Below are 25,002 nucleotides of genomic sequence, written 5' to 3' on the forward strand. Positions count from 1 at the left end.
CTCTGTGATCCCTCACCACTCACCCCCCTCACCGCTCACCCCCCCCCCTCACCGCTCACCCCCCACCTCTCCACTACTCACCCCCCCCCCTCACCGCTCACCTCACCGCTCAACCCCCCCCCCCTCACCCCCCACCTCTCACCACCCCCCCCTCACTACTCACCCCCCCCCCTCACCGCTCACCTCACCGCTCAACCCCCCCCCCCACCGCTCACCCCCCCCTCACCGCTCACCCCCCCCCCCCTCACCGCTCACCCCCCACCTCTCACCACCCCCCCCCTCACTACTCACCCCCCCCCCCCTCACCGCTCACCCCCCCCCCCTCACCGCTCACCCCCCCTCTCACCACTCACCCCCCCCCCCTCACCGCTCACCCCCCCCCCCCTCACCGCTCACCCCCCCCCCCTCACCGCTCACCCCCCCTCTCACCACTCACCCCCCCCCCTCACCGCTCACCCCCCCCCCTCACCGCTCACCCCCCCTCTCACCACTCACCCCCCCCCCCTCACCGCTCACCCCCCCCCCTCACCGCTCACCCCCCACCTCTCACCACCCCCCCCCTCACTACTCACCCCCCCCCCCCCTCACCGCTCACCCCCCCCCCCTCACCGCTCACCCCCCCTCTCACCACTCACCCCCCCCCCTCACCGCTCACCCCCCCCCTCACCGCTCACCCCCCCTCTCACCACTCACCCCCCCCCCCTCACCGCTCACCCCCCCCCCTCACCGCTCACCCCCCCTCACCACTCACCCCCCCCCCCTCACCGCTCACCCCCCCCCCTCACCGCTCACCCCCCCCTCTCACCACTCACCCCCCCCCCTCACCGCTCACCCCCCCCCCCTCACCGCTCACCCCCCCCCCTCACCGCTCACCCCCCCTCACCACTCACCCCCCCCCCTCACCGCTCACCCCCCCCCCCTCACCGCTCACCCCCCCCCTCACCGCTCACCCCCCCTCACCACTCACCCCCCCCCCTCACCGCTCACCCCCCCTCTCACCACTCACCCCCCCCCCTCACCGCTCACCCCCCCCCCTCACCGCTCACCCCCCCTCTCACCACTCACCCCCCCCCCTCACCGCTCACCCCCCCCCCCTCACCGCTCACCCCCCACCTCTCACCACCCCCCCCCTCACTACTCACCCCCCCCCCCTCACCGCTCACCCCCCCCCCCTCACCGCTCACCCCCCCCTCTCACCACTCACCCCCCCCCCCTCACCGCTCACCCCCCCCCTCACCGCTCACCCCCCCTCTCACCACTCACCCCCCCCCCCTCACCGCTCACCCCCCCCCCCTCACCGCTCACACCCCCCTCACCACTCACCCCCCCCCCCTCACCGCTCACCCCCCCCCCTCACCGCTCACCCCCCCTCTCACCACTCACCCCCCCCCCTCACCGCTCACCCCCCCCCCTCACCGCTCACCCCCCCCCCTCACCGCTCACCCCCCCCCCTCACCGCTCACCCCCCCCCCTCACCGCTCACCCCCCCCTCACCACTCACCCCCCCCCCTCACCGCTCACCCCCCCCCCCTCACCGCTCACCCCCCCCCCTCACCGCTCACCCCCCCTCACCACTCACCCCCCCCCCTCTCACCACTCATCTCCCCCTCTCACCACTCATCTCCCCCTCTCACCACTCACCCCCCCCCCTCACCGCTCACCCCCCCCCCTCACCGCTCACCCCCCCCCCCTCACCGCTCACCCCCCCTCACCACTCACCCCCCCCCTCACCGCTCACCCCCCCCCTCACCGCTCACCCCCCCTCTCACCACTCACCCCCCCCCCTCACCGCTCACCCCCCCCCTCACCGCTCACCCCCCCCCCCTCACCGCTCACCCCCCCCCTCACCGCTCACCCCCCCCCCCTCACCGCTCACCCCCCCTCACCACTCACCCCCCCCCCTCACCGCTCACCCCCCCCCCCTCACCGCTCACCCCCCCCCCTCACCGCTCACCCCCCCTCACCACTCACCCCCCCCCTCTCACCACTCATCTCCCCCTCTCACCACTCACCCCCCCCCCTCACCGCTCACCCCCCCCCCTCACCGCTCACCCCCCCCCCCTCACCGCTCACCCCCCCTCACCGCTCACCCCCCCCCCTCACCGCTCACCCCCCCTCACCACTCACCCCCCCCTCTCACCACTCATCTCCCCCTCTCACCACTCACCCCCCCCCCTCACCGCTCACCCCCCCTCACCGCTCACCCCCCCCCCTCACCGCTCACCCCCCCTCACCGCTCACCCCCCCCCCTCACCGCTCACCCCCCCTCACCACTCACCCCCCCCCCTCACCGCTCACCCCCCCCCTCACCGCTCACCCCCCCCCCTCACCGCTCACCCCCCCCCTCACCGCTCACCCCCCCCCCTCACCGCTCACCCCCCCTCACCACTCACCCCCCCCCCTCACCGCTCACCCCCCCCCCTCACCGCTCACCCCCCCCCCTCACCGCTCACCCCCCCTCACCACTCACCCCCCCCCTCTCACCACTCATCTCCCCCTCTCACCACTCACCCCCCCCCCTCACCGCTCACCCCCCCCCCTCACCGCTCACCCCCCCCCCCTCACCGCTCACCCCCCCCTCACCGCTCACCCCCCCCCCTCACCGCTCACCCCCCCTCACCACTCACCCCCCCCTCTCACCACTCATCTCCCCCTCTCACCACTCACCCCCCCCCCTCACCGCTCACCCCCCCTCACCGCTCACCCCCCCCCCTCACCGCTCACCCCCCCTCACCGCTCACCCCCCCCCCTCACCGCTCACCCCCCCTCACCACTCACCCCCCCCTCTCACCACTCATCTCCCCCTCACTTATTTTTTTCCCGCGTCAACAATCGAGGCGGCTCACGGAATCGAATAGGAGTCGATACATCGATTCATCCCGGCCGCCCCTCCCCGTCACCCCCCCCCAACCGCATCACGTGACGCGCGGGGGATGCGTGGCCGCGGAGGGATATAAACCCGCGCGCGCTCAGCTGTGCTCCGCCCTTCCCCCCCGCGCGCGCTCAGCTCCCTCCGCACACCGTCGCGTCTGCGCATGCGCGCATCTTGCAGCTAGTCCCTGCTCACCCCCCCCCCCTCAAATTTTTTGTTTCTTTTAAGCGACGCTGCGTTGGCGATTAGCGCTGCGTTTTAATCAAACTCTCGTTATCGAAGGGCGGCGCAAGTAGTCCTAGAGGGGGTAAGGTAGAGAGGGGAGGGGGGGGGGCATCGACTCGTCGGACAAGCCCGGCTCGCACGTGAGTTTACACGCGCGTTCAACCCGTGATTGTTGTGGTGGTCGTGGTGGTTGTTGTTTGTTTTTGCGATGGGTGTTGTTATGGAAGCTGCTCGCGTCTTTGGCGGGGGGGCAGGGGGTCGATGTTGCTGCAGATATTTTAATTTTTGTGGGTCGCGATGCTAAAATATTCAGCACCGCGGCCTCGTCTGGAGAGGCCTGCACTGTACCGCGATCGCACTGTACACCAATCGCACTGTACCGCCAAGGCACCGTACGCAAATCGAACTACCGTGATTGCATTGCACACTGTACACCGATCGCACTGTACCGCGATTGCATCGCGCGCCAATCGCACTGTACCGCGATCGCACTGTACGTCGACCCCCTCTCTCCCCCCCCTCTCCACTGTACCAGCACTGTACACCGACCCCCCATCCCCCCCTCCCTTCTCCCCTCCCCCCTCTCCCCCCCCTCCCCCCTCCCTACTACTAATTGTACTGCACATTCACTACTAATTGTACTGCACATTCACTACTAATTGTACTGCACATTCACTACTAATTGTACTGCACATTCACTACTAATTGTACTGCACATTCACTACTAATTGTACTGCACATTCACTACTAATTGTACTGCACATTCACTACTAATTGTACTGCACATTCACTACTAATTGTACTGCACATTCACTACTAATTGAACTGCACATTCACTACTAATTGAACTGCACATTCACTACTAATTGCACTGCACATTCACTACTAATTGAACTGCACATTCACTACTAATTGCACTGCACATTCACTACTAATTGAACTGCACATTCACTACTAATTGAACTGCACATTCACTACTAATTGAACTGCACATTCACTACTAATTGTACTGCACATTCACTACTAATTGAACTGCACATTCACTACTAATTGTACTGCACATTCACTACTAATTGTGCTGCACATTCACTACTAATTGTACTGCACATTCACTACTAATTGAACTGCACATTCACTACTAATTGTACTACACATTCACTACTAATTGTACTGCACATTCACTACTAATTGTACTGCACATTCACTACTAATTGTACTGCACATTCACTACTAATTGTACTGCACATTCACTACTAATTGTACTGCACATTCACTACTAATTGTACTGCACATTCACTACTAATTGTACTGCACATTCACTACTAATTGTACTGCACATTCACTACTAATTGTACTGCACATTCACTACTAATTGTGCTGCACATTCACTACTAATTGAACTGCACATTCACTACTAATTGTACTGCACATTCACTACTAATTGTACTGCACATTCACTACTAATTGTACTGCACATTCACTACTAATTGTACTACACATTCACTACTAATTGTACTGCACATTCACTACTAATTGTACTGCACATTCACTACTAATTGTACTGCACATTCACTACTAATTGTACTGCACATTCACTACTAATTGAACTGCACATTCACTACTAATTGTACTGCACATTCACTACTAATTGTACTGCACATTCACTACTAATTGTACTGCACATTCACTACTAATTGTACTGCACATTCACTACTAATTGAACTACACATTCACTACTAATTGTACTGCACATTCACTACTAATTGTACTGCACATTCACTACTAATTGAACTACACATTCACTACTAATTGAACTGCACATTCACTACTAATTGTACTGCACATTCACTACTAATTGTACTGCACATTCACTACTAATTGTACTACACATTCACTACTAATTGAACTGCACATTCACTACTAATTGAACTGCACATTCACTACTAATTGTACTGCACATTCACTACTAATTGAACTGCACATTCACTACTAATTGTACTGCACATTCACTACTAATTGTACTGCACATTCACTACTAATTGTACTGCACATTCACTACTAATTGTACTGCACATTCACTACTAATTGAACTGCACATTCACTACTAATTGAACTGCACATTCACTACTAATTGAACTGCACATTCACTACTAATTGAACTGCACATTCACTACTAATTGTACTGCACATTCACTACTAATTGTACTACACATTCACCACTAATTGTACTGCACATTCACTACTAATTGTACTGCACATTCACTACTAATTGAACTGCACATTCACTACTAATTGTACTACACATTCACTACTAATTGAACTGCACATTCACTACTAATTGTACTGCACATTCACTACTAATTGTACTGCACATTCACTACTAATTGTACTACACATTCACTACTAATTGTACTGCACACTCACTACTAATTGTACTGCACATTCACTACTAATTGTACTGCACATTCACTACTAATTGTACTACACATTCACTACTAATTGTACTACACATTCACTACTAATTGTACTACACATTCACTACTAATTGAACTGCACATTCACTACTAATTGTACTACACATTCACTACTAATTGTACTACACATTCACTACTAATTGTACTACACATTCACTACTAATTGTACTGCACATTCACTACTAATTGAACTACACATTCACTACTAATTGAACTGCACATTCACTACTAATTGTACTACACATTCACTACTAATTGTACTACACATTCACTACTAATTGTACTACACATTCACTACTAATTGTACTGCACATTCACTACTAATTGAACTGCACATTCACTACTAATTGTACTGCACATTCACTACTAATTGAACTGCACATTCACTACTAATTGTACTGCACATTCACTACTAATTGAACTACACACTCACTACTAATTGTACTGCACATTCACTACTAATTGTACTGCACATTCACTACTAATTGAACTGCACATTCACTACTAATTGTACTACACATTCACTACTAATTGAACTACACACTCACTACTAATTGAACTGCACATTCACTACTAATTGTACTGCACATTCACTACTAATTGAACTGCACATTCACTACTAATTGTACTACACATTCACTACTAATTGTACTGCACACTCACTACTAATTGTACTGCACACTCACTACTAATTGTACTGCACATTCACTACTAATTGTACTGCACACTCACTACTAATTGTACTGCACATTCACTACTAATTGTACTACACATTCACTACTAATTGTACTGCACATTCACCACTAATTGAACTACACATTCACTACTAATTGTACTACACATTCACTACTAATTGTACTACACATTCACTACTAATTGTACTGCACATTCACTACTAATTGTACTGCACATTCACTACTAATTGTACTGCACACTCACTACTAATTGTACTGCACATTCACTACTAATTGTACTGCACATTCACTACTAATTGTACTGCACATTCACTACTAATTGTACTGCACATTCACTACTAATTGTACTGCACACTCACCACTAATTGTACTGCACATTCACTACTAATTGTACTGCACATTCACTACTAATTGTACTGCACACTCACCACTAATTGTACTGCACATTCACTACTAATTGTACTGCACATTCACTACTAATTGAACTGCACACTCACTACTAATTGAACTGCACATTCACTACTAATTGAACTGCACATTCACCACTAATTGTACTGCACACTCACTACTAATTGAACTGCACATTCACCACTAATTGTACTGCACACTCACTACTAATTGAACTGCACATTCACTACTAATTGTACTGCACATTCACTACTAATTGTACTGCACATTCACTACTAATTGTACTGCACATTCACTACTAATTGTACTGCACACTCACTACTAATTGTACTGCACACTCACCACTAATTGTACTGCACATTCACTACTAATTGTACTGCACATTCACTACTAATTGAACTGCACATTCACTACTAATTGTACTGCACATTCACTACTAATTGTACTGCACATTGACTACTAATTGTACTGCACATTCACTACTAATTGTACTACACATTCACTACTAATTGTACTGCACATTCACTACTAATTGTACTGCACATTCACTACTAATTGTACTGCACACTCACTACTAATTGTACTGCACACTCACTACTAATTGAACTGCACATTCACTACTAATTGTACTGCACATTCACCACTAATTGTACTGCACATTCACTACTAATTGAACTGCACATTCACTACTAATTGTACTGCACACTCACTACTAATTGAACTGCACATTCACTACTAATTGTACTGCACATTCACCACTAATTGTACTGCACATTCACTACTAATTGAACTGCACATTCACTACTAATTGAACTGCACATTCACTACTAATTGTACTGCACATTCACTACTAATTGAACTGCACATTCACTACTAATTGTACTGCACATTCACTACTAATTGTACTGCACACTCACTACTAATTGAACTGCACATTCACTACTAATTGTACTGCACATTCACTACTAATTGTACTGCACACTCACTACTAATTGAACTGCACATTCACTACTAATTGTACTGCACATTCACTACTAATTGAACTGCACATTCACTACTAATTGTACTGCACATTCACCACTAATTGAACTGCACATTCACTACTAATTGTACTGCACATTCACTACTAATTGTACTGCACATTCACTACTAATTGAACTGCACATTCACTACTAATTGTACTACACATTCACTACTAATTGTACTGCACATTCACTACTAATTGTGCTGCACACTCACTACTAATTGTACTGCACATTCACTACTAATTGTACTGCACATTCACTACTAATTGTACTGCACATTCACTACTAATTGTACTACACATTCACTACTAATTGTACTACACATTCACTACTAATTGAACTGCACATTCACTACTAATTGAACTACACATTCACTACTAATTGTACTGCACATTCACTACTAATTGAACTACACATTCACTACTAATTGTACTACACATTCACTACTAATTGTACTGCACATTCACTACTAATTGAACTGCACATTCACTACTAATTGTACTACACATTCACTACTAATTGTACTGCACATTCACTACTAATTGTACTACACATTCACTACTAATTGAACTGCACATTCACTACTAATTGTACTACACATTCACTACTAATTGTACTGCACATTCACTACTAATTGTACTACACATTCACTACTAATTGTACTACACATTCACTACTAATTGTACTGCACATTCACTACTAATTGTACTGCACATTCACTACTAATTGTACTACACATTCACTACTAATTGTACTGCACATTCACTACTAATTGAACTGCACATTCACTACTAATTGTACTGCACATTCACTACTAATTGTACTGCACATTCACTACTAATTGTGCTGCACATTCACTACTAATTGTACTACACATTCACTACTAATTGTACTGCACATTCACTACTAATTGTACTGCACATTCACTACTAATTGAACTGCACATTCACTACTAATTGTACTGCACATTCACTACTAATTGTACTGCACATTCACTACTAATTGTACTGCACATTCACTACTAATTGAACTGCACATTCACTACTAATTGTACTGCACATTCACTACTAATTGAACTGCACATTCACTACTAATTGAACTGCACATTCACTACTAATTGTGCTGCACATTCACTACTAATTGTACTGCACATTCACTACTAATTGAACTGCACATTCACTACTAATTGTACTACACATTCACTACTAATTGTGCTGCACATTCACTACTAATTGTACTGCACATTCACTACTAATTGTACTGCACATTCACTACTAATTGAACTGCACATTCACTACTAATTGTACTGCACATTCACTACTAATTGTACTGCACATTCACTACTAATTGAACTACACATTCACTACTAATTGTACTGCACATTCACTACTAATTGTACTGCACATTCACTACTAATTGAACTGCACATTCACTACTAATTGTACTGCACATTCACTACTAATTGTACTGCACATTCACTACTAATTGAACTGCACATTCACTACTAATTGTACTACACATTCACTACTAATTGTACTGCACATTCACTACTAATTGAACTGCACATTCACTACTAATTGTACTGCACATTCACTACTAATTGAACTGCACATTCACTACTAATTGTACTACACATTCACTACTAATTGAACTGCACATTCACTACTAATTGTACTGCACATTCACTACTAATTGTACTGCACATTCACTACTAATTGTACTGCACATTCACTACTAATTGAACTGCACATTCACTACTAATTGTACTGCACATTCACTACTAATTGTACTACACATTCACTACTAATTGTACTACACATTCACTACTAATTGTACTGCACATTCACTACTAATTGTACTGCACATTGACTACTAATTGTACTGCACATTCACTACTAATTGAACTGCACATTGACTACTAATTGTACTGCACATTCACTACTAATTGAACTACACATTCACTACTAATTGTGCTGCACATTCACTACTAATTGAACTACACATTCACTACTAATTGTGCTGCACATTCACTACTAATTGAACTACACATTCACTACTAATTGTACTGCACATTCACTACTAATTGAACTGCACATTCACTACTAATTGAACTGCACATTCACTACTAATTGAACTGCACATTCACTACTAATTGTACTGCACATTCACCACTAATTGTACTGCACATTCACTACTAATTGTACTGCACATTCACTACTAATTGTACTGCACATTCACTACTAATTGAACTGCACATTCACTACTAATTGTACTGCACATTCACTACTAATTGAACTGCACATTCACTACTAATTGAACTACACATTCACTACTAATTGTACTGCACATTCACTACTAATTGTACTGCACATTCACTACTAATTGAACTACACATTCACTACTAATTGAACTGCACATTCACTACTAATTGAACTGCACATTCACTACTAATTGTACTGCACATTCACTACTAATTGAACTACACATTCACTACTAATTGAACTGCACATTCACTACTAATTGAACTGCACATTCACTACTAATTGAACTGCACATTCACTACTAATTGAACTGCACATTCACTACTAATTGAACTGCACATTCACTACTAATTGAACTGCACATTCACTACTAATTGTACTGCACATTCACTACTAATTGAACTGCACATTCACTACTAATTGTACTGCACATTCACTACTAATTGAACTGCACATTCACTACTAATTGAACTGCACATTCACTACTAATTGTACTACACATTCACTACTAATTGTACTGCACATTCACTACTAATTGTACTGCACATTCACTACTAATTGAACTGCACATTCACTACTAATTGTACTGCACATTCACTACTAATTGAACTGCACATTCACTACTAATTGTACTGCACATTCACTACTAATTGTACTGCACATTGACTACTAATTGTACTGCACATTCACTACTAATTGTACTGCACATTCACTACTAATTGTACTGCACATTCACTACTAATTGAACTGCACATTCACTACTAATTGTACTGCACATTCACTACTAATTGAACTGCACATTCACTACTAATTGTACTGCACATTGACTACTAATTGTACTGCACATTCACTACTAATTGTACTGCACATTCACTACTAATTGTACTGCACATTGACTACTAATTGTACTGCACATTCACTACTAATTGTACTGCACATTCACTACTAATTGTACTGCACATTCACTACTAATTGTACTACACATTCACTACTAATTGAACTGCACATTCACTACTAATTGTACTGCACATTCACTACTAATTGTACTGCACATTCACTACTAATTGAACTGCACATTCACCACTAATTGTACTGCACATTCACTACTAATTGTACTGCACATTCACTACTAATTGAACTGCACATTCACTACTAATTGTACTACACATTCACTACTAATTGTACTGCACATTCACTACTAATTGTACTGCACATTCACTACTAATTGTACTGCACATTCACTGCGGCGTATACTAATCGCTGCATTGACCGAACCTGCTATATACAAAGATAAAGATCCCCTATTTAGCCTTAACAGATTGTAGGGGCAAGTGCTGTTAGCGAGCACCTATGAAGGCCGGCACGGCACACGAGGGGGTGGGTGGCCAACACCACTCCCGGCCGCCTTTGTCTCCCTAGTGACGGTGTATATACCGCACCAGGTACTCATTTGAGGCTGAGTCGACCTAGGGGAGGCCCAGGACCGGTTCAGATAATCGTCACTGGTGTTGGTAGCCGTGAGCGGGAATCGAACCCGGGTCGCCGGGTTCATAGCGCAGCGTAGCGCTACTGCTACACTACCGCTCCCCACTACAAACACTCTCACACACAAACACTCGCACACGCACACAAACACTCGCACACAAACACACGCACACAAACACTCACACACAAACACAAACACTCACACACAAACACACGCATACAAACAACAACAACAACAACCGCCATTCGCCACTAAGTGGCGGTGACGTCACCACGACGCTTGTGCCAGGCCATGTGCACCTTGAGGCCACGTGAAGTGTCGAACGCCCGCTGGCAGGAGGTCACGGGGCAGACCCAGGTGCCACGGGTCGACTGACCGAGATGACCGAGATGACTGGCTGATGCACCACCTGTGCCCCCTACTGTGCCAACTTGCTGTGCTTTAGCCACCCGGCGCTCCGCTCGTTGTTGTGAGCGTCGCTCCTCCGCCCTCCGTTGTTGTTGGAGGGCGACTGCCTCCAACTGCCCAGTAGCGTCCTTCACGAGCCTCCTCCACTGAGGCCGATCTTGACACCGCTGGTACCAGTCATCGGCAAGTCCACTCAGCTCCACGTCCTCCTGTACCACATCACTCCATCTCTTCTCTAGCCCGTGCCGCGCCCGTTTAGCCCCCTCGATCCGGCCGAACAAAAGCTGTTTAGGCATGCGGTGGCTGGGCATGCGGGCTACATGACCCAGCCAACGCAGCCTTGCCTGCCGGAGGAGCTCACTGATGGGACTTTGCCCAGATCTTTCAAGGACTTGTGAGCTCCTCACACAATCCAGCCTGGTCAAACCCAGGATGGATCGTAGGCAGGCCAGCCTAAATGTTTCCAACCGGCGAAGATGCTCCACTAGGGGGGTCCACGTTTCGCAAGCGTAGAGAAGGGAGGGAATGACCGTGGCCGAGAAGACCTGAAGCTTCGTGCGGAGCGACAGACCAGGTAGCTTCCACACAGCGTTACGCAACCGATGAAAAGATATTGCCGCTCGACTGATTCGGAGTGAGACCTCTGCTGATAAACTGGAGCTGGTCATGAGCACACTGCCCAGGTATGGGAAACTCTCTACTCTCTCCACAACTGCCCCATCACCGATTGGGAGTTGTGGGGGCGGAGTGCCCGATGGTACAAAATACCCAGGCAGGTGCTTAGTTTTGGTGGGGCTGATGGTAAGGCCCCACCTCTTAGTGGCACACTCCAGCCTCAGCAGCAGCGTCTCCAACTCCTCTTCTGAATGAGCAGCTATTACCAAATCATCGGCATACATAACGTGGTTGACCAATAGGGAGCCATCCCTTGATCGCACCCGGGCGTCGATCAGCCTCCCATTATATCTGTACCAAATGGTAATTCCCCCGGTACAGCTATTGAAGGCTTCACGAACTACGCAGTCGAAATAGATGTTAAATAATGTGGGAGCCAGAGGACATCCCTGTCGCACCCCAAGGTGTACAGGGAAAGGCTCCGACTCCCGGCCACGTAGTTTTACCCGGGCCCGCTCACCATCATGAAGGTCCTTAATGATCGTGAGCAGAGGGTCAGGGACTCCGAAAGCACGAAGAACAACCCAGAGCCCAGTCCTACTGATGGTATCATAGGCCTTGACCAGGTCAATAAAGCAGAGATGTAGGTCTTTTTGGAATTCCCTACACCTCTGCTGTAGCAGACGGACAGAAAATATGGCATCTGTGCAGGACCGCCCTTTCCTGAAACCACATTGGGGCTCCGCAAGCCTCTCCTCAGCATGCCTAGCAAGGCGATGTTGAATAATCCTTGCCAGGACCTTACCCGGCACACTGAGGAGTGAGATGCCCCTGTAGTTGTTACAGTCTGTGCGGTCCCCCTTCTTAAAGAGGGGGACCACCAGGGCATCCTTCCAGTCCTGCGGAACCCGTCCAGTGGTCCAGACTGTTGTTATGATGTCATATAGGGCAGTCTGTGCACAAACGCCACCCTCCCTCAGCATTTCGCCTGGGAGATCATCTCTGCCCGGTGCCTTCCCTGGTCTCAGACTCCGGATCGCCCTCAGTACTTCCTCAACAGCCGGTACCTCAGCCAGCCACTCACAGGGGGTGACCTCTTCCAATATTTGAGGCACCGCAGCCTCAGCAGGGTTATCCCCACTTTGTGCCATGATGTTTTCCTGGCTGAGAGATTTTCCCTCCCCCAGGACCTCACAGAAATGCTCAGCAAATCTGCAAACCTGTTCCTGGGGGTCGGAGATTGGATCACCGTTTTTTCCTCTAATGATGGTAATAGGTGTGGCGCTGCAGGTTACTTTTTTGATGGAGTTAAATAGTGATTTGTGATCGCGGGCCACTGAGGCAGACTCCATCTCCTCAGCAACCCGCGACCACCACCCATCCTTACAGCGCCTTACGGCTCTCCGAACCTCCGAGCGAAGGCTGCGGTAAACCTCCTCATTCTCTGACGTGGGATGCTGTAGGCGATGAGAGTGGGCCTGTCGCTTTTTCTCAATTAACCTGAACACCTCCTCCGTCAGCCAGGGTTCCCGGGGAGGTCTGGACCGCGTACCCAAAGCAGCCATTGCAGCTGCATGAGTCACAGTCTTAAACCTCGCCCATTTACCCTCGACATCAGGTGGAGTGGGGGACGATGCCAACCCCAGCTGCAAGCGATGATGAAATTCTCGCTTGCAACTTTCATCAGCTAACTTAGACCAGGCCACTTTTGGTTGGAATGGGATCCTGGGTGTACACCCACCACCGGAGTGGAAGAATGGCAGGCGCATCTTACAGATGACTAGTCGATGGTCAGAGGGCAGATCAGCTCCACGGTAGGTCCTGGTGTCAAGGACATGGGCTCGCATCCGCTGGTCCGTCACTACGTAGTCCAGCAGATGTTCTTGCTTGGACCCGGCATGCATCCATGATGTTGTGTGGATGCGCCGATGCCGGAAGAGCGTGTTGGTAATTACAAGCCCATGGGCTGCACAGAAATCTAGCAGCCTCCTACCGTTGTTATTGAGCTGATCTGGCCCATGCCTTCCAATCACTCCAGACCAGGTGCCAGCATCATGACCAACTCGGGCATTGAAGTCACCCAACAAGATGACTCTGTCCCGAGTGGCCACTTTAGCCAGCACCTGTGACAGTAGGTCATAGAAAGCGTCTGACTCATCGGCTTTGCCTGCATCCCTCCACGGATGTTCGTCTTCGGTGGGGGCGTAAGTAACCACGACCACCACTCCTCGCCTCTGGTTGATGGGAAGGCGAGCCCAAAGTATCCTGGGGCTTACAGCTTCCCACACCTCACCGCCACGCTCCCACGCCCCCTTCATTCTTTTGTTCAGAAGAAGAGCCACACCCTGTTGTTTGGCAGTCTCCTGCCCCGAGTAGAGGACTGTCCACCCCTCATGGTGGCAGGAGCCAGAACCGGTCCACCGGACCTCCTGAATGCCACAGAGATCCAGGCGGTACCGGTCCAGCTCCCGACAGAGGAGTGGCAGCCTCTCCTCCGCAGTGAGCGTTCGAACATTCCACGTGGCCATCCGCAATGGTTTTTCGTTGTTACTGGAGGAGCCCCGAGGGTTAAAATTCAATCTCCTGGCTCCGCCAAATGGGGTTTGGCCAGGAGACGTCATAAAAGCCTGACCCCCCGGGGCCTCCGGCACAAGCTTATTAATTACAGGTTTATGTTTAAATCGTAGTTTAGTGGTGGTTAATTGAAGGTGGAGGGGTTACCAGCCCCTCGCACCCGTCCAGAGCCCCCGTTTAGCCACTGTGGTGGTCACAGACGCCATGAGGGGAGAGGCCAATGGGCATTGGCCCTCCCCCCACAGCACTGCCCACGACAGTGTTGCCCGTCCGGCACCGCGAGGAGGTAGGAGGTTGTTTTGCCGGACAAACACACACACAAACACACGCATACAAACACTCACACAAACACTCACTCACACAAACACTCACACACGCACACAAACACTCGCACACAAACACTCGCACACAAACACTCACACACAAACACACGCATACAAACACACACACAAACACACGCACACAAACACACACACAAACACACGCATACAAACACACACACAAACACACGCATACAAACACACACACAAACACTCACTCACACAAACACTCACACTCGCACACAAACACACGCACACAAACACAAACACTCACTCACACAAACACAAACACTCACACACAAACACACACACACAAACACATGCACACAAACACTCACACACAAACACTCACACACAAACACACGCACACAAACACTCACACACGCACACAAACACTCACACACGCACACAAACTCACACAAACACTCACACACATAAACACTCACACACAAACACTCACACACAAACACTCACACACAAACACACAGACACACGCACAAACACACACCGACACTCTCACAAACACTCACACACGCACACAAACACTCTCACAAACACTCACACACGCACACAAACACTCACACACACAAACACTCACACACACATACACTTACACACACAAACACTCACACACACAAACACTCACACACACAAACACTCACACAAACTCACATACACACAAACACTCACACATACAAACACTCACACAAACTCACACACACAAACACTCATACACACACAAACTCACACACTCACACACAAACACTCACACACACACACAAACACTCATACACACACAAACTCACACACTCACACACAAACACTCACACACACACACACAAACACTCATACACACACAAACTCACACACACACAAACACTCATACACACACAAACTCACACACTCACACACACAAAAACTCACACACTCCGTACTAGTCACACTGCACGTAGCGCACTGCCCATTGTCCCGACATCGTCCGCTGCGTTCGCCAGCCACCAACCTTACCTCAGCTGCTCTCCTGCCTGGCCTGACAGCCAAATGTGACCCCGTTGTGTGTTTGTTTTGTGTGTGCGTGGGCCGTGTGAGCGTCAAGACTATTGGGTAACATCAGCAGCGAGCACGTTAACACCGGCTCTGTAGAGCGACTCAGTCCAACACGAGTACCTGGTTCGGTGTGTAAAACATCATAATTTGGGAGATAAAGCCGTCTGGGTGTGGTGCGACTATTAATATTTACCATTCTTCATTTGCCCGGTAAGACCCACGGAGATATTTGGCAAATTTTTTCAACCAAGTGGCTTGTGGAAATTGATAGCAGCCAAATGCGATTAAACGCACGTTGATTCCAAATGGGGAGATAATAAAAAAAATCATAGAACCCGAAGAAAAATCCACGCGACCACGGGGAGAGAGAGAGACGCAAACCCCAAATATACAGCAGCAGGCATCAGGGTCCGGGATCGAACCCACGAACCTGCTGTATACCAGGCGAGGTAGTTAACATCTCCCCACCGTGGCTACTGACCACACCACCCCCTCGTGTGCCGTGTCAAGCATTAATCGGAGCCCTTGCTCCCCACCCAGCAGTCTTTGTCTAAACGTGTGGGGAACCTTTGTCTTGTCACGCTCCGTAGCGTGCTGTCAGTGCCTGGCCTTGGCTTCAGTGTCTGCTGCACGGGCGCCTGAGCCGTCTAAATGTCACACGGTTTGCGGCCAATGCGAGTCGTATTTGATTATTTTTTTGGGTCAGATCTGCGTGGAGTACAATGCCAATATGAATGTGTGTGTGTCAGCAGAGCGGTAGTGCAGCGGTTAGCGCTACGCTACGCTACGGATCTGGTGACCCGAGTTCGATTCCCGCTCACGGCCAACACCGGTGACGATTATCTGAACCAGTCCTGGGCCTCCCCTAGGTCGACTCGGCCTCAAATGAGTACCTGCTGGGGTGTGTAAAAACATGGCCACTGGGGTGACAAAGGCCGGGCGTGGTGTTGGCCACCCACCCCTTCGTGTGCCGTGCCGGCCTTCATAGGTGTTACTCACTAACAGGATGTGCCCCAACACTCTGTTCAGGCTATACGGGGGATCTTTGTTAACATCGTGAGCATGTTCTTATTCATGGTTCTTACGGTAAAGTCACGTAGAAGGGAAATAAAAAAATAACAAAAAATAAAAATTCTCACGACGTTTCGATTGCAACACAAGCAATCATCATCAGGTGTGATAACCACAGCAAGAACATTTTTTGAAAAAATGTACGATGCCACGGAACGCTCGTGTGAATTTTATTGTTTTATTTATAAAACTGTTTTTCACAGCTGTCATGTAGGGGCGGGTTAAGAACGTTAGGTAAACAAATCACCCAAACACCTACAAATATAACTAAAACCATCCCCATCCTACCAGGCAAAGGCCACTGAGGTATTAACTTAATTTTCAGAAGCGACCTGGCCACAAATGATAGATCAACGAAGCGGACGGTGGGAGGGTGAACAATGCACCATCCTACAATTCGCACGATTCGCGAATGCTCTCTCCTCCAGTGTACGATTCCAACAGCATCTTGTTATCCTTTGGGTTTTAGCAGTAACGATACTCTGGCCTCACCAATCTCAGTGTCACTTAAGGTAAAACACGGTTTATCGGCTCTGGTGAGCTTTCTGGCTTTAACCTTGTCATCGGGTGGCTTGCCGTAAAACAATCGCATCGTGTTACATTTTCGATCTGCCGTTCACGAAAAAAAAAGACGTGAATTTTAAAAAACTTTTTTTAAACCGACTTTAGAAAAAAATCTGGTGCATCGTGGTGAAAAATCCATGCTAACGTTAATCGATGTCTCGGCAGAAGCGACGTTTCTCAACGGCTGTTTTGGCGTACACGAGGTGTCTCCTGCGATGATTTGTGCATCGTTGGCGCGTCCAGCGTTGCTTCCATGCCCACGTGTGCAGTGGAGGGGGTGGGGGTTGTTGGTCGTATTGCACCATCCGCAGAGTGAAACAGAAATTGGAAGCATTGAGGCACGGGTGCTCATCTGTTTTGGTTTACAGCCCTGAGCCAGCACTGGTGGATATTCCACGTTGCTATGGTGGGGGCAAAGTCAACCACTGTTGACTTTCTCCACAGAGTAGTACTCAATCGGCCCCCGGGAGTGACAATCGGTTGTCGACACCCAACCAAGGATTTGAACTCGCAACCTCCCGATAGCGGGAGACGCCTTGGGCGGTGTGCCGAGGTGCGTCGCCGTTCTCCCACAAACTTCTCCCGAAGCGGGGTCGCGTGGGCCGGGCACGCGCACACGACGGCATGTCGCTTCAGTGCCACGGGGGCCGAGCGTGAACGCGAGTGGCCCCCGTGCTTTGAAACAACATTTTTGAGCCGCTTGGGCAAAATTGCGTTGAAAAAGCAAAAGTGAGCAATGGTGGTTTTGGGTGGGGTTTGGGGCGGATTGTTCAGTCGCTGAGAGGAAACGAGGCACATCCGACAGCCGTCTGGTGAATGTTCCCGGCACCGTTTGCTTGAGAAGCAAGGCAGGCCCGGGACTGGTTTAATATCCTCGCTGATTCTCGTCGTTGGAACAATGCCCCCCCCCCACGGCTCCTGTCGCTAAAATCTGCAGCTGCCGGGTCAGCTGGCCCACGGTGTTGTTGATGAGACAGAAGGTGGAAGGCCTGCCGACGTGTGTCAACACTCCGCTTCCCATTAATGACATTAATCCCCCTCGTCCCGCCGTTTATTTTTAACGCCCGAGAGACATCTTGTGCTCGGCCGTTTTTTTTTAGGTCTTGGGGACTGAGCGACAATTACGAGAGCGGCGTTTCCCGAGCACAGGCCGAGTCCGGCTACGTTTGGGAAAAGGCTCCGTCAAAAACGGGCGTCTTGAATCGTCGGCGTCGCGGTCTTTTTGGTTTCACGTCCGCCCCGTCTCGTTATGTCGTTTCGTTGCGGCTCCGAAGTCCCCTGACCCTTGTTGATCGGTCGGTCGTTTGGTTGGTTAGTCGGTCGTTCGTTGGTTGGTTCCGCGGGAACGCTTAAGAAATGTACGATGACGCGAAACAAAAAATTCGGCGCTCCGATGGTCACAAGCGGCGCACGTTTCCGAAGCCTTACTACGTTTTCAAAATAACCCAAAAATCCCCTCGTCCTCCTGGATCATGTCGTGCTGCAGCAAGACGCACCTCCGGCGTGGCCTCGCCGCTGAGAAGGAGACGGAAGGCAACGAGCGGAAAAGCTGTTTTGATACAAATGTTATTTATCCGAGCGCCACGCGCAGATTCTCCCTGACGATGATCTCTTCTCTATTGCTAGGGACCGTTAGCAAGCGCCGGAAAATGGCTGAGAATGCCGAGGATGACGTTAACTTGCTTAGTGCCAAGCAGCTCTCCACGCTGCTGCAAGAGCTGTGGGAGCTGCGTGAGCGCGGCTCCTTCTGCGACGTCGTGGTGGAGGTGCAGAGCCGCCGCTACCTGGCGCACAAGGCGGTGCTGAGCAGCACCAGCGGCTACTTCCGCAGCCTCTTCCTGGGCGCCCCCTGCAGCAGCATGGGCCCCTTCGTGGTGGACTTTGTCTCCATGGGAACGTTCGAGCAGGTGCTGGGCTACGTGTACCGCGGCGACGTGACGGTGAGCCGCGCCGACGTGCGCCCGCTGCGCCGCGCCGCCAGGAAGCTGGAGCTGCGCTGCCTGGTGGAGGCGTGCGAGCCGTACGTCGGCGGCGGCGACGACGACGAGGAGGAGGAGGACGACGAAGACGACGACCACCTCGCCTTCGACGGCGGCGATAACGCGGCCGAAGAGAACGGCGGGTCCAACGGGCGCGAGGACGACCCCTTCGACGTCGAGAACGACTTCTCGGCCGTCGCCGCGGCCGACGTGGCCCCGGCCGCGGACTGCGGCGGCTGGAACGGAGAGAAAGAAGATCGCGCGGACGAGGAGCGCGGCGACGCGGGCGACGCGGGCGGCCTGTTGGACGACTACGGCGGTCGCGCCGCCTCTCCCGCGCACGCCATCAAGAGCGAGCCCCAGTGCGACCCGCCCGCCGAGGGGCACGCGTGGCCCGTGAAGGCCGAAGAGCTCGGCGGCCGAGCCGACTGCCTCTACGCGGACGCCGGCGACGGGGCCGCGCCGCCCGGCGGCGAAGGCCTCGACGAGGAGGAGGACGGCGACGGCCGCTGGCGCCGCGTCCCGCCGCTCGGCCTCGAGCCGGAGCCGGCGGCGACACCGGCGCCGTCGTCGGCGAGCGTCTCGCCGGAGAAGTACTACCGGCACGCGGGGGGGGGGGGGCCCGCCCGAGCGGGTGCAGTGCGGCGCGTGCGGGGAGCCGATGGACGCCAGCGTGTCGCTGCTGCGCGAGCACTCGTGCACGCACCTTGACCTGGAGCGCCTCGAGTGCCGCCTGTGCGGGGCGCGCTTCGCCTACATCAGCGAGGCGGTGGAGCACGCGCTGGCGCACACGGGCGTGCCGGTGATGGCGTGCGCGCACTGCGGCCGCCGCTTCGTGTCGGAGCGGCTCATGGGCGTCCACGCCTCGGGGCGCTGCCGCAAGAACCGCGGCCCGCGGGGCGGCGGCGGCCGCTCGGCCCTGCCGCACCACGCGGCGGGGGCGTCGCCGGCGCTTGCCGACTGCGCCGAGCGACTGCCGTGCAAGGTGTGCGCCGAGCCGCTGGCGCAGAGCATGTCGGCGCTGCGCGAGCACGGGCGCCTGCACGTGGACGCGGAGCGTCACGCCTGCCGGGTGTGCGGCCTGCAGATGACGTCGAGCGGCAACCTCGTCAAGCACTCGCTGCTGCACATCGGCATCCTGCTGTTCTGCTGCGACTCCTGCAGCAAGAAATTCCTCTTCAAGAACCAGCTGGAGAGGCACCACAAGATCCGGTGCTGCGGCGGAGCGATGGGGGGGTTTGGCGGCACCGCCGCGGTGGGCGAGTGACGCCCCGGCGTACGCCGATTTACGCGTCGCCCACCCCGCTTCTGAATCGAAGACGTTGTTAGCCGTCGTTGCGGTTTGGGCTCGTGGCGTTGCAGGCGGTCGTGCGTACGAGCCTCGAGGGGACGGTCACGGTCGTTGGCCTGGCACGGAGAGTGGTGGCCAGGTGAGTGCAGGTTGAGGTGGCAAGTCGCTAACCGAAGAGGGACGTGGTCTAAAGATGGTTCAGTGACTGTTGGTAGAAAAAAAAAATTGGCATGGAAAATAAAAGTAACGTCTGAAACAAAGCAATGTTAAATGGAATACAGAATTGCATAAAATGTGTTTTATTTTATTATCACGGACTTACGCACGAATATATTCCATTGAGCAAGCAAAATAAACAACAACAACAACAGGAACATGAAAAGTGTGTTCGGGAAAATTAAAGGAAGAACTGACACAGAATGGCTTGACAACATCAGAGATTGATGCCAGAAAGATGTGGCCACGACTTGAGCATATTGTATTGGCACTACAAGACAGAGGAAAGTGGAAACACATCACGGCATGTGCAGTGGACACCATGGACCGTGATGATGATGGTGATGAAGAAACATAAAACGATAAACATCTGAACTCAAAAATGTGCGTTTGAGAATTTTAAGACATTTGTGTTTTGTTTTTTTACCCACGTAAAATATCGTTAAAGTTAGCTTCTTGTACGTTCCTGCCTGCCGAAAAGTGATTTCAAATGGTTGTGTTCCTGCTCGGTAATAAGGGGTTGAACGTTAAAAAGTCATTATAAGCCTGGTTATTTTTGTGTTTTGCAGTAGTCTGGGAATGTGACTGCAGTTTCGGATCAAAGCCTCTATATTCATTTACGGGGGTTACCTTGGCAGAATAAACCAAACGGATCGTTCAGTTGTGAGCTTTAGAGATTTCGGCGTGGTGGGGGGTTCGGCTTTTTGTAAAACAAAGATCCCGTGCGGCTTCACCGATGCAAATTGTCACAAACGGTGACCGGTGATTGAGAGCGTCTAATGAGCGACTTGCAAGCTGGACGGCCGGAGGGAGAGGTCCCCGTACGCACCCACCAGTTCGTGGGCTTTCCCAAACAAAAGAAAGACAGATGTACATCGCACCTACCTAGTTTTCGGTGTTTATTTTACCGTCTTTTGTATTTGCGATAATAGAATTGGTGACTATTTATTTCGCTACCTTACGGGAGAGGGGGTGGGGGCGTCTCCGCTGCTGTGTTGCACTACCGTGTTGCACTGTCGGTCAGAGAAGGCCGGTGTTCAACAGGCGTGCATGTGTGCGCATGTGTGCACATGTGTGCGCCGAACTGGAACAGTCCCATCAGTGAGCTCCTCTGGAAAGAAGAGCGGCGCTCATGATAACGAGTGTAGCACCTGGCGGTTAAAACTCTGCAAGTTGCCACAGCTGGAGTGCATCTGCCAGTCATCTCAGTCGGTCAACCCATGGCACACAGGTGTATTCTGTAACCTGGCAGCGGCGAGCCTTCGACACTTCACGCGATGGCCTAAAAGTGCACCTAGCCTGGCACGAGCGCCGTGATGTCACCGCCAATTAGTGGCGAATGGCGGTGGCTGCTGTTGCTGAGGCTGTGACTCCAGTCTTGACGCGATGATACTCTGTACCAGGTTTTCCACTGAACATTGGATACTTTGTAACGTAAAGGGTGGCGTTGCTTGTGTCCAGCCCTTTAGGATTTACTTGTCTCTACCCCTCAATTAAATAACACTGGTCAACAACAACAAAAAACTTTTTTTCCGGCCTGGACTTTTGCATCTGTTTTAGACTAATTTCAGGGTGCTGATTCTAAATATGATCTCAGATTTGCTCTATCACATCGATTTTTATGCAATCGGCATACCCCATTTTCATTGATTTTACCCGAAATTAACTCTGTCACTTATGATTGCAAGTTGGTGCGAGTCAGTGACTGCTTTAGTGTTAACATATGGCGCTGTATTTTTAGGATAGTGTGTTTATAATATAATTTTATGTAGATATCCACATTTATTTAATATTTTTCTTCTGCAGTTTTTATTGAAAATGCAATATTTGATATCTCAAAAACCTGATGTGATAGACAAAGACTGATGCCAGATTTGGAATCAGCACCCCAAAGTACCTTAGAACCGTTGGAATACCTTATGCCAGAAAAAGTGTGACCAGTGATATCTTCATTTTTGTTCTACTCTCCCTTACCATGCTGAGCTGTCCTCAACCACCCAGCACTGCAGCCTCCTACCACTCGCCTTGGCCTTTCGCATGGTGTGCCTATCTCCCCATCTCCGCCCCCCCCCCCTCATCTTTGTACAGCTACTTGAGATGCGGTCACATTTTCGATGCTATGGGAATCCAAATTCTGATTTATATTGCACCGGTGCCGGACTCGACCAGACCGATCTCCCTGGGAATCTGCGTGGGCTGCGAGCGACCGTCTGCTGGAGCTCCGATGATGATGAAGCCTCCGTCAGCGCTTTTACACCTTCTGAGCGGGGGGTCTCTTTGTGGCTCTCGGGTCTGTGTGCGTCTGCGTGAGTCTATAGCTCTCTGTGTGTGAGAAGGTGCTGCCAGTGCTTTCCTGTTTCTCACTGGGCCTCTATTTTGAGTCATTGGTTACCTGCGTGAATTTGGGTTTCTGTGTGCACCTATAGGTTCCTGTGTGAATCTGTGGAGCTGCGCTTGAGTTTACCGGTCTCTTTCGGTCTCTGTTTAAGAAAGCGCCGACGGTGTAGCCATATATCGGTGCACTCCGGCTTTTCAACTATTCCATGGTGCGCTGCATGCATCGTCACTTTTCAGACTGGGAAAACCCAGGACGGAGTTTGTAGCTTCGTCAACCCGGAGCCAGGAGCCGCAGCTGTTCCCACGTTGTGACTGCCGCTCGCATAAACTGCTACCACTCGCAGGAATGAGATAAGCAGGGCGCGCATGTGCCAGCGTCCCTAGGGGAGCCATACAATCTGCGGCACAAGCCACCGGTTAGCCGGCTGTTGGGAGGCAGGGTTGGTGGGTCATGCAGAGATTATTGTGAGTGTGCGTTCTTGTGTGCGAGGTACAACCCGGGGTCAGGGTGACGGGGTCGGGAGGTCAGGTTGATGGAGTCGGGGTAACGGTGAGGGGGCCGGGTGAATGGCCGGTGGTTGAGTGATGTTGGAATCGCTTGTTTTTGCAGCCATCATGCATCCACAACGCTTTTGTGATGCAAACATCGTGTTTTTCGCGCAACAGACTATTGCAAGCAATCCTCGTGTGTGTTGTTCCGGGTAAGGAAAGGTATTGGGCGTTTCTTCTCTCAAGCTCTTGACACGCACTACTGCGGGCATCTTCACTTGAATCACAAGTGGCTCGCTCCACGAAGCGCCCTCCTCCGCCCTGAAGCGACTTCCCGCGGGGCGAACGACCGAGGTGGCGGCATTTTTGACAAAGATTCGCGTCCAGCAAAGCAGCAATGAGGGTGAAAAATATCCGTCGAAGCAATCGGTGGACAGTTTACTGTGCGTGCCCTTGCGGTTGATGAAATTACTCGGAACAGGCAGCACTGTGGGCTGAGTTGATCCACTAGCAGTAAGCAAATACAAGCTGACCTCTCTCTACGTACGTATGTTGAACTTCTTTCGCACCGTACGTAGCCAACCGTTGCATAATCCGTAGGTGCAGAGGGGAGAAGGGCAAACGTGTTTTAGTCAATCGGTCTAT

At 51.0% G+C, this 25,002-nt stretch overlaps 2 protein-coding genes across 2 annotated transcripts in view; both read left to right on the forward strand.

Moving 5' to 3' along the window:
• The first annotated feature begins 3,058 nt into the window (after positions 1 to 3,058).
• The window catches only part of LOC144948837 (uncharacterized), a 29,061-nt gene continuing 7,117 nt past the window's right edge, over positions 3,059 to 25,002 (forward strand). Inside the window, exon 1 of the mRNA XM_078878487.1 lies at positions 3,059 to 3,237. The gene's annotated coding sequence lies outside the window, so the exon portion shown is untranslated. The remainder of the gene's footprint in view (positions 3,238 to 25,002) is intronic.
• LOC144948836 (uncharacterized) lies at positions 19,518 to 23,188 on the forward strand. The gene is made up of 4 exons (XM_078878486.1): positions 19,518 to 19,578; positions 19,672 to 20,069; positions 20,100 to 20,386; positions 20,427 to 23,188. Exons 1-4 carry the CDS (start codon positions 19,518 to 19,520, stop codon positions 21,289 to 21,291), a joined length of 1,611 nt encoding a protein of 536 aa, XP_078734612.1. The 3' UTR covers positions 21,292 to 23,188.

The sequence above is a fragment of the Lampetra fluviatilis genome, chromosome 51, assembly GCF_964198595.1.
Source record: "Lampetra fluviatilis chromosome 51, kcLamFluv1.1, whole genome shotgun sequence".
NCBI classification, from domain to species: domain Eukaryota; kingdom Metazoa; phylum Chordata; class Hyperoartia; order Petromyzontiformes; family Petromyzontidae; genus Lampetra; species Lampetra fluviatilis.

Excerpts from the sequence above, each read along its gene's own strand:
- LOC144948836 (XM_078878486.1), top strand. The coding sequence starts at position 19,518 with ATGTCGTGCTGCAGCAAGACGCACCTCCGGCGTGGCCTCGCCGCTGAG. Across the intron at positions 19,579-19,671 it reads CGCTGAGAAGGAGACGGAAG|GGACCGTTAGCAAGCGCCGG; the intron begins GCAACGAGCGGA and ends CTCTATTGCTAG. Across the intron at positions 20,070-20,099 it reads TGGAGGCGTGCGAGCCGTAC|GAGGACGACGAAGACGACGA; the intron begins GTCGGCGGCGGC and ends GACGAGGAGGAG.